Source organism: Chrysochloris asiatica, unplaced genomic scaffold, assembly GCF_000296735.1.
Source record: "Chrysochloris asiatica unplaced genomic scaffold, ChrAsi1.0 scaffold00137, whole genome shotgun sequence".
In the NCBI taxonomy this organism is placed as follows: Eukaryota; Metazoa; Chordata; class Mammalia; order Afrosoricida; family Chrysochloridae; genus Chrysochloris; species Chrysochloris asiatica.
Window position 1 is genome coordinate 4,185,560 of NW_006408655.1, and position 11,958 is coordinate 4,197,517.

The 11,958-nt window shown below is 36.4% G+C and overlaps 1 protein-coding gene across 2 annotated transcripts in view; it reads left to right on the plus strand.

The window, feature by feature from the left end:
- Positions 1–11,958, plus strand: part of PLXDC2 (plexin domain containing 2) — a 613,486-nt gene that overhangs the window by 434,006 nt on the left and 167,522 nt on the right. For both annotated transcript variants that reach the window (XM_006869892.1, XM_006869891.1), the window contains one exon: positions 4,863–4,985. In XM_006869892.1, coding sequence (XP_006869954.1) covers positions 4,863–4,985 — 123 coding nt within the window. The remainder of the gene's footprint in view (positions 1–4,862; positions 4,986–11,958) is intronic.

Consider the following 11,958-nt stretch of genomic DNA (forward strand, 5'->3'; position numbering starts at 1 on the left):
AAATTGTAGTATTGAAGGATATGGACACAATGCTGGATGGCCCAGAAGCACCAAAAGAAGATGGAGAGAATACAGAGTCGACATTGATCCCACATTCAGCGATTTTAGGGGGTAGCATATAATCAAGAATTAATGTTATTGAAGGAAGAAGCACAAGCTGCACTGAAAAAACTGACAAAAACACCAAGGATTCCAGAATTGACAGATTATCTATTGAGATGTTTCAACAAATCAATGCAACACTAGAAGTGCTACTTTGTTTTGTCAAGAAATGTAGATGCCAGCTACCTGGCCAACAACTAGAAGAGATCTTCACTGAAAGCAGAGAATATCAGAAAGATATTTGCATGTTACTGACTATGCAAAGGCATTCAACTATGTAGATTATAACAATTCATGGGCGACATAGCAAAGAATGGGAATTCCAGAACAATTATTTGTGCTCATACAGATCCTGTACACAGAGGAATAAACAATCATTAGAAAAGAACAAGGGGATACTGCATGATTTTGAGTCAGGAAAGTTGTGCCCCAGGGTTATATCCTTTCACCTTACTTATTCAACCTCTATGCTGAGCAAATAATCTGAGAATTTGTACTCTAAAAACGAGAACGTGGCATCTGGATTGGAGGAAGACTCTGTAACAACCTGTGATATGCACATGTTACAGCTTTGCATGCTGAAACAGAAGAAGACTTCTAAAGTACTTACTGATGAAAATCAAAGACTACAGACGTCAACATAAAGAAAACAAAAATCCTCACAACTGGACCAAATAGCCACACATAGTAAATGGAGAAAAGATTGAAGTCAAGGGTTTCCTTTTACTTGGATCCACATGTAATGCCCACTGAAGCAGCTGTCAAGAAATCAAAAGACACATTTTATTGGGCAAATCTGCTGCAAAAAAGGCCTGCTTAAAATGTTTGAAAGCAAAGATGTTAGTTTGTGGATTAAGGTATGCCTGATGAAAGCCATGGTATTTTCATTAGCTTCAGATGCTTGCTAAAGCTGGACAATGAAAAATGCATTGATGCATTTGAACTATGGTGTTTGGTGAAGAATACTAAATATACCATGGACTTCCAGGAAACAAACTATTGTATCTTGGAAGGAGCACAGTCAGAATGTGCCTTAGAAGGGAGAATGGTGACACTTTGTTTTAGGCACTTCGGACATGTAATTAGGCGGGACCAGTCCCTAGAGAAGGGCATCATGCTTGATAATACAGAGAGTCAATGTGATGGATTGACACAATGACGTCAACAGTGGGCTCATACATAGCAACAACTGTGTGGTTGTTTCAGACCCAGTTAATATTTTGAGTCAGAATCAATTCTATACCTGAACAGCAACAACAGCAACAGAAAGGTAGATCTCATTGTTATAATAAGCATTTTAAATCTTGGTCACTAAAAACTAACTTGACATTTGGTAGGAGTTGTTTTCAATATGATGGGGGATAGCTAAGCAGTTATTCTCTGAATTAGCAAAATTGAACTCATTTTTCAAATTAATTGCATTTTCCACCTTTTCTCCCCCACATTAATTCTTGTAGCTTTGTTGGTGGTATTTTTTAGTTGTTGTTGTTAAGTGCAGTCAAGTTGATTCCAACCATAGTGACCCTATATAGGGTTTCCAAGGAGTAGCTGGTGAGCGTGAACTACTGAGCTTGCAGTTCAGACGGTTTTGCAGTCTGATGCATTAGCCCACAGAGCCACACCAGGACTCCTAGTAGTAGTGGAAAGTAGTAATAACATAGTGACAGATGTGTTAACAGATTGTAGTGATTATTCTCATTTTAATAGTAGTTGCAGCTACTTTAGTCCTTACAGAGTTAGTAATTGTAGTGTATGTTAATGTGATAATGTTAGAGAATCAAGAATTATAACCATAGGGTTTATATATTTTTACTTAGTTCTTTTCGGGGGAAAATGAAATTCTGCCTTGAAATTTTGCTGGAAAATTCTATCCTGAGGAAAGAAACAGCAATTGCTAATTCTTCTGATTTGAAAGTTGGGTTATGTTGCGTGGAGAGTAACTTCTTGCCAAATCTCTGTAGAAATATCCAGGGGCAAGTATATATATGTTACTTGTTTTAAATAGTAAGAGAAATAATTATATATGTGAAGTAATCAGTGCTCTTGCATTTTGTTCCGGCTTTTCTAGAAAGTGTTGCTGCTTTCTTATGAAGTTGTTACAGAGAATTCATTTTATATTGATTTGAAATTATCTTTCTACTTTGATTGCTCTTTTTATTCTTTCTGAACATATGTGGAATACATATGTTGTTGTTAAGTGCCATCGAGTCGGGTCTGACCCATAGCGACCCTGTACAGGGTTTCCGAGGGTGTAAATCTTTACGGGAGTAGAAAGCCTCATCTTTCTCCCGCGGAGCGGCTGGTAGTTTCGAACCGCTGACCTTAAGGTTCGCAGCCCGATTCGTAACCACTACGCTACCAGAGCTCCTTGTGGAATACATATATTGTACTTCAACTAGTACAAGTAGAATATAGAGTAGGGAAATGGCTACCTGGAGTTGTTTAACAAAAATCGCTTTCAGAATATAATTCAATCTCCTCCATCAAAGATTTTCTCTATAGAATTTTGTGCAGTTTAGTGGTGAAAATATAAATGCATTCTGATGAGGAGACACGATAAAAAGTAAATTGGAGACCTTGAAAAAAATCATTAGTCTTCATTTTGTGGGGTCATGGTGACACAGTAGGTTAAGCACTGGGCTGCTAACCGCAAGGTTAACAGTTTTTAACATATGATGCTAAAAGGAGCTCTGGTAGCATAGTGGTTACGAGTCAGGCTGCCAACCTCAAGGTCAGCAGTTTGAAACTACCAGCGGTTCCATGGGAGAAAGATGAGACTTTCTGCTCCCGTAAAGATTTACAGCCTCGGAAACCTTGTACAGGGTCGCTATGTGTCAGAATTGACTCCATGGTACTTAACAACAACAACATAGCACTTTAAATATTAAGAATGAGACTATGAAAATCTTGTACTGGTGGGAAATAAATTAAAATAGCAACCTTATCACCATAATGTCTTTTAGGACGTTTGGGCTATATGAAATTATAAAAATGTACAAAAATTTCTTAAGAAATAGGAGAAATTTCTTCTGAAGGACACCACTTAACGAATGACATAGAAGAACCAGTGGTTTAAATACATGCTGAAATTTTACTTCTTCAAAATCAGACTCTGAACTTGTAGAGTTAGAGTTCAGTTAATACCTTTTACAAACTAAATAAAATGAAGTCACACAAAAGGCATTGCTAGAAAGACAGAACTAAATAAGCACAAATTTTATAGTTTGGTGTAGCATTATACAAAAATCAGAGGACTGCTAACTTGTCAGGTCAGCGGTTCAAACCCACCAGTCACTCCTTGGAAAACTCTACCCAGGGTTGCTATGAATTAGAATTGACTTGATGGCACTTAAGAGCAACAGCCTTTAATTACAAATCAAAATTTAGAATTTGTAACAATAAATAACACAGTTTGCCAACAAAAGGCTTTATTCAACTCATGAAGTGGAATAATAAAATATTAACACTTGTCATGGTTGAATACTGCAACATCATGTAAGAGTTTTTAATTTATTATTATTTTTTTTCTTTTTAAGCTTCCTTGTTTGAATTAATGCTTGTGAACGCAGAAAAACAAAACAAAACAAAAAAACTATAGTACTCTTAGACACTTAGGTCACTCGTGATTGCCCAAATAATATGATGTTATAAAAATTTTCTTTGGATGTGTGTGTTCATTTGCATTTATGCATTTAATTATGCATATGTTAAGTTGATAGTTATAATTAAAGTTATTGAACTGGTTATCTCTTCAGGCAACTAGAAATCATGGAGGCAAGAAACAGCAAAGGATTAACAGTTTTTCATGGCTAATCTGCAAAGGAAATAAACCCAGTGTGAATAATTGAAAGTTGGTTAAGGTTGTAGCATAGAAACTACCAAAAGTTAATTCAAAGATGAAGTCTTTCATAGTAAACACATTCCCATAATCCCAAGGAGCTCTGGTAGTGTAGCGGTTATGAATCGGGCTGCGAACCACAAGGTCAGCAGTTCAAAACTACCAGTTGCTTTGCAGGGGAAAGATGAGGCTTTCTGCTCCCGTAAAGATTTACAGCCTCGGAAACCCTGCTCACGGTCGCTATGGGTCGGAACCAACTCAACTGCACTTAACAACAACAACAACAACAACATGGTTGTCTTGCTAGAGAGGCATTATCAGTGTTTTGGCCTCTTTTCTGCTAACAAAGACTTTATCTTCTTGTAAACGGTGCAAATATTATAAAAGCTTCAATATGAGACATGTTCAAATTTCTCCCTGGCTGTTTGGCCTCATTTCAACTTTCCAGAAAAGGATCAACATATTTTCTGTATTTTCGTATTAAAGGTATGCTTGTGTGGTTTCCAGAATCTTCTAACCTGAAATTGCAGTACAAGAAACTGCAAATAAATCTCAAGAAAATGAATTCATTTGTAAAAAGGTCATCTATGTTAGATTCATGTTAAAATAACAAGATGCTAATAATGGCAAATTGAATACTTGAGTTGGTTGTTACACTGTATATACATTTCTCAGCTTAATAATCTTTTTAAAGTACTCAAGCCCTTTCCCACAGTTAAAATCTGCATTGTATAGATAACTGATTTACAAGTCACTACAAAATCATGAGAATCTATTTGCTCCAGAAACAACTTTTGTTCAACCTTTTCCTGCCTATTATGTTATTTTCAAAGTATGACTGTGTAAGTAAGTTGGAAGAATTTTAATTACAATGTTATCTAGACTTCGTTCCTTAACATAATTCCAATTTTTCTAATTACAGGTTTTATATACACTGGAGAAGTTGTACATCGAATGTTAACAGCCACGCAGTACATAGCACCTTTAATGGCAAATTTTGATCCCAGTGTGTCCAGAAATTCAACAGTCAGATATTTTGATAATGGTATGTATTGCTTAGCCTTTTTCTTTAAAAAACAAAAATAAATAAAGACTATAGGAGGTAATCTGCTCCCCTATGGATGACCACCCTCTGAAATCCAATGGTGGAAGAGTTCTGCTGTATCCTATAGGACCCTTACAAGTCAGAATCAACTCCACAGCAGTGGGTGATTTTGGGGGGTGTGGGGGTGAATGTGGGATAGTGTACTTTTTTTTCCCCCATATTCTCTTTATTTATATATTTATTTATTTATTTTTAAGTTTTTATTGTAAATTGAGAGAAAGTTTACAGGGCAGATCATCAGTTCTACATTCAACAAATCATGCATTTTGTTTCATTACAATGATTATAATCTCCATGTACCATCAGTTAACAATGTTTCTCTCAATTCATTTTAGCCCCCTCCCTTTTTTTTTTTTTAACCACTCAGGCACATATAATAATTTATACCACCAAAGGCACATTCTGCAAGTCTGCCTCCTGGCCTCCAGCTTTCAGTCCCTCTCTTTCCATGAATCTAGAGTCCTCAGCTGCTCCCCCTCTCATGTCCCCATCTCTGCCTCCATCTCTGGTATCACTGTTTCTCTGGATAAGATCCTGTATTCTGCTTGTGCTCTTCTCCCTTGATGGTCCTAGGGTCCTCTGTATCTGGACTATAAGATTAATTACTCTGGGGGAGTGTGCTTTTAAAGGAGTCCTGGTGGCACAGTGGTTAAAGTGCTCAGCTGCTAACCAGAAGGTCAGTGGTTGAAACTCACAAGCCACTTCTTGGGAGAAAGATGTGGCAGTCAGGTTCCTTGATGATTGTTATTCTTAAGTGCTGTTGAGTCAGTTCTGACTCATGGCAACCTTGTGTAGTGTTTCTGAGGAGTAATTAGTGGGTTTGAATGCTGACATTGCAGTTAGCAGTTCAGTGCTTATCATACCTACACCAAGACTCCGCCATAAAAATTCAAGCCTTGGAAACCCTATGGGCCAGTCTAACCTATTTTATAGTGTCATTATGAGTCAGAATCCACTGAATAAGATTTACTGAATAGATTTTGGGTTTTGGTATACTTTTAAATGTCAAATTCATATTATTTTGTAAACTGGAATTTTTATTTATTTTATTTTATTTTATTTTTTATTTTTTTGGTAGATTGAATTTGTAAACTGCTTGATGCAAATGCCCTAAGGTGACAAGTGTTATACTGGAACTGTTAATATGTGGAGTAAAATTCATGGTCATATGCCATTCATTCATTCACTCATTTATCCAACAGGTGTTTATTAACATGGAATTAGTCTGTAGTGTAATAAATGAGAGTCCTGGTATAGCACTGCTGGGTTAAGCACTGGACTGCTCACTACAAGGTTCGTGGTTCTAAACCACCAGTTGCTCTTTGGAAACCGTATGAATCAAAACCAACCTGACAACACTTAACAACTAACTTATAATAAATGAGTTACTATAGACAGCATCATGAACAAAGAAACACATTTATGTGATGGTATTTGTAATAAGTCTTTCCTATTAAAAAATGCAAGTAATAATTTTGTTACAGTTCTCTTAAGAATTATTTTCACTGACTTTAAAATATAAAACAGAGCCTGCAAAGATTCATCAAGTATACTGACAGCAGACTGTTCGTGCTCTTTCCTTTGAGGATATATAAAATAGAGAAAATCTAAATCATATCACAAACTACTATTAAAATCCAAAGAAGATATTTTAGCTCTTACAGGCACTTATTTTCATTTTTGCAATTTCGTGAAGGCTATAAGCTTAGTAAAGAAACTATATTATAAGTAGAGAAGAGTTTGCTTAGGAAAAATTAATTAATAATCAAATTTCTGATAACTTTTCATAACATAAAATTGGTATTTATGTGCATAAGTGACCATTACATCTCTTAAAATAATAGAAGCATTTGACGTGCACCAAACTCTTGACTTGTAAGGAAGATTTTGACTACTGGGCTGTACAGATTTGGTAGTGGCAACAACCTTGGGAGGATGTCATCATTTTTTCTAAAAGTAATCTTTAGACCAGTGTGATGAAGCCATTTTATATAGGTTAAGCTAGCACAGGAAGAAGAAAATTAAAGATAGTTATAAATACTCTGGGAAATAAATTTCATGTGTTCTGAAAAATAAAAAAACTATTTAAATGATAGCAACATGGGATCTGACATTTGTTGTTGCAGTTGTAAGTTGCTGTTGAGTCAATTACAACTCACAGGGACCCCATTGGTGTAGAGTAGACCTGTTCCATAGGATTTTCAAGGCTGTGACTTTTGGGAAGCATATCTTCTTTGATATCTCGAGGTGGGATCACACTATTAACCTTTAGCTAGTAGTTGAGCACTTAACTGTTTGTGCCACCCAGAGTCTGTAAATACAATAATTTCTCCCTGTTATTTTGTACCTGTTATAGTCTCTCATCCTCTGCTTTATTGTTGTTTTTAATTTATGAAGTGCTTAGATCTAAGATTGTTCAAGTAATGAATAGGTACACTTATGACAAAATTATAGGCAGAAAATTTTTGTTGTTGTTTAGTATTATTGATGTGGTTACAACTCATTGTGTGACCCTGTATAAGGTTTCCAAGAAGCAGCTGGAATACTGAATCACATTAGGAATGCACCCTAAGAAAATAGGAAAGGATTTTATACAAATGGATTATCTTACAAGCTCTGTCACTTACTAGGGAATGTTGGGAACATTTTATTATGGGTGCAGAATTCTCATAGGCAAAATTTGTATATTGCTATCATCAGAATCTTAAAATGTACTAAGCCAGTCTTCCCACATCCATTATATTCTCTCATAGCACCATGTTCTTTGATTTTTGTTGTTGTTAAGTATAGTTGAGTAAGTTTCAACTCATAGGGTTTCCAAGGAACAGCTGGTGAGTTTGAACTCCCAACCTTGAAGTTCAGTGTATTATCCTGCAATGCTACACCAGGACTGCATGTTCCTCAGTGGCTCTTAGTATTTGAATTTTGCATTTATCTGAATGATTTTTCTTTTTAAATTAGAACTTCAAAAGATATGTAGAAAAATTCATTTTTTAATTCAGTATTTCCACAAACTTTTTGAAGCATCCTCGTATATATCACTGCAACCATGTTCCTGATTCATTCAAAGGAAGATCTGTATCTGTGTTTAATAAATCATTTTTTTCTTCAGTGCCTGGCACACAGTAGAGCCTCAGTAGTTAGTGAACAATTAAATAAATATCTAAGAAAAGTATTTAATTTTTAAAATTGTCATAAAAATTAATACTCAAGAATTCAAGTGCTTTAACTTACTGAAATATCTTCTGCACACTGACTAATAGGAACATTGAGTTCCTAGCATACAAAAGGTTGAGTAATTGATTGTGTTTTATTAAATGATTGAAGCACTTTTGAATACTGTAAGGCTCTTCACAAAGTCCTCTCTATGCCATAATGACTTGCTAAAATATTTTCAACTTTAATTGGATAGAATCATAGACAGAGTGTTTAAAGATGGGAAATTCAACATTTTATGGAAGTTTCTTCTAAGATAATGTATTAAAGCACTCAAAGTTTTAAATGACATACTGCCTCTATAAGTTATAGCTGGTCTGGGTATTTACTGCAGTTTAAAGAAGGCCTGGTGTGGCGCTGTGGAATTAGTACTGTTAGCCACAGTATTGGCAGTTCATACCCACAAACTGCTCATAAGAAAACCTAGACAGAGTCACTCTGAGCTAAAACTTACTCTACTGCACTTAACAACACCAAGGAAGTCATAAAGTATCAATGTACACACAAACACAGATGATAACATTATAAACATAAACTCTGTCTAGAAAAAATATTTTGACAACTCATAAATTGCACATCAAAAACATTTGCCATCAGGTGATTTCACCTCCTACCTACCTACCTGACAGAACAGAGTAGAATTGCCCCATTAGGTTTCTAAGGCTTTAAATCTTACAGCCGTATCTTTCTCTTGAGAAACAGTCTGATGGATTCAAGCCACACATCTTTCCAATAGCAGCTGGTCACTTACCAGTGCACCACCAGGGTCCCTTAAATAGCAAAGAATAATGTATCATTCTTATCAATAACCACAACCCTGATATGGCATAGAATCATGAATAAGACACTAATGACTGAAGACCAGAAGAGTGTGTTGGGGGATGGCATCAAAAATCTCATACAGAAAGAAAGCAAAATGTCATTACAAAGATAAGAAAGAAAAAAAGAAAAGACCAAAATGGATGTTAGAAGAGACTCTGAAAGTTGCTCTCCAATGTAGGGGTGCTAAAGCACATGGGAGAAATGAGGAGGTAAAGGAGTTGAATAGAAAATTTCATAGGGCAGCTTGAGAAGACAAGCTTCAAATATTATAATGAAATTTGCAAAGATCTGGAGTTAGAAAACCTAAAGGGAATAACACACTGGGCATTTGTCAGGCTGAAGGAACTGAAGGCAAAAAATTAGGTGTCAACTTGAAACATTGAAGGATTCTATATGAATGATGCAGAAAATATCTGAAGAAGATGGAAGGAATACACAGTCACTGTACCAAAAAGAAATTTAAAAAAAAAATGTTTTATTGTGAATTATATGATAGTTTACATGGGAGAACATTGGTTTTACATTCATTCTATTGTATATCGTCTCATTGCCATGGTTACAATCCCCTCCATGCAATCCTACCCCATAATCGCCAGGTCTTCAGCACACAGTTGCTCTCCCTCTCTGGATCCAAAGTCTCCAGCTGCTCCATTGCTCCACGTCATCATCTCTGGCTCAATTTCAGGCATCACTGCTTCTCTGGGTAGGGTCCCGCTCTCTGCTCTTCTCCCTTGATGGTCCTAGGGACCTCCACTCCTAGACTGAAAAGTTAATCACTCCCCTCCTTACTACAAAACATCTACCTTTACATTTCCAACCCTCACAACCAGTCCTGATAACAATTATTCACTATTGTATCACAAGAGACCCGTCTGCATTTCATTGCATCAACCCCACCTAGTCAGATTGAATACTACTCACTGGAGATTCTACCCAAAAAGAAATTTTTGATGTTCAACCATTTCAATAGGTAGCATGTGGTCAAGAACCACTGCTACTGATACTGAAGGAAGATATCTAAGGTGCACTGAAGGCATTGGAAAACAACAAAACTGCAGAAATTGTTGGAATACAAATTGAAATCTTTCAACAAACTGATGCAGCAATGGAGGCACACACTCATCTATGTCAAGAAATTTGGAAGACAACTACTTGTCCAACTGAATGGAAGAATTCCATATTTGTGCCTGTTCCAAAAAGAGGTGACCCAATGGAATATGGAAATCATCAGACAATATCATTGATATCACATGTAAATAAAATTTTGCTTAAGATAATTCAAAAGCACCTACAACAGTACATTCACAGAGAGCTGCCAGAGGTTCAAGCAGGATTCAAACAAGGACGTGGAACAAGGAATATCATTGCCAATGACAGATGGATCTTGGCTGAAAGCAGAGAATACGACAAAGATGTGTACCTGTGCTTTGTTGACTTTGTAAAGGTTTTCAATTGTGTGGCTCAAGACAAGTTTTAGACAATAGTTTGGAGAATGTGTATTCCAGAACACTTAATTGTGCCCATGAGGAATCTGTACATAGATAAAGAGGCAGTTGTTCAAACAGAACATGTCAACACTGAATGTTTTAAAATTAGGAGAGGTGTGTGCCAGGGTTATATCCTTTTACCATACTTATTCAATCCGTAGGCTGAGCAGATAATTAGAAAAGGAGATTATATGAAAACAAAACAAAACAAAACATGGCATCAGAATTCAAGGAAGATTCTGAGACTACAATAACAACCTGCCATATGCAGATGATACAGCCTTCCTTGCTGCAATTGAAGAGGACTTGAAGTACTTACTGATGAAAATTAAAGACTACAGCCTTAGGTTTGGGTTGTACCTCAAGGTGAAGAAAACAAAATCCTCACAACTGGGTCAAGAAATACATCAAAGTCAATGAATGAAGACTGAAATTGTCAAAGACTTCATTTTGCTTGGAACAACCATCAACATTCATGGAAACAGCAGCCAAGAAATCAAATGATGTATTGCATTAGGCAAATCTGCTACATAAGACTTCATTAAAATGTTCAAGAGCAAAGTTGTCAATTTGAGGGCTAAGGTATGCCTGATCTATACCATGTTATTTATAATAGCCTCATAAGTATGTGAAAGTTGGACAATGAATAAGGAAGACCATAGACAAAGCAATACATTTGAGTTATGGTGTTGGAGAAGAATATTAAGTGTACCATGGACCAACAAAAGAACAAATCTATTTTGGAAGAAATACAGCCAGAGTGCCTCTTAGAAGTCAGGATGACTATACTTTGTCTCTCATACTTTGTACATATTATCAGAAGGGAACAAACCCTGGAAAAGGGCACCATGCTTGGAAAAGTGGACATTCAGCGAAAAAGGGAAAGGCCTTCGATGAGATGGATTTGCACAGTGGCGGCAGCAATTGGCCCCAGTGTAGCAAAGATTATGTATGAGGTTGGCAAAGGACTTGGCAGAGTTTCTCTTTGTCGTGCATAAGGTCACCATGAGTTGGTAGATTGTATCTCATAACAACAACGACCACTCAATTACCCTAGAGCCCTTTAGTGGAACTTTGGGATAATAAGCCTAGGACTGGCGATTCAAACCCACCAGCTGCTTCACGGGAGAAAGATGAGGTTGTCTGCTCCTAGAAAGATCTCAGAAACCTTGTATAGGGTTGCTATAAGTAGGCATTGACTTCATAACAGTGGGTTTGGTGTTTTTTTTTTTTTGGAAATAATCTTCCCAGAAAAGGGTAGGAAAACCATTTAATTCCAGCAACCATGTGGTGGGATAGTGTGGCAATTCAGGAAAAATGATAAGTTCATGAGTTCCTTTATAATAGCTTTATATTAACTGGAAAAACACTATGTTGTTGTTAAATAC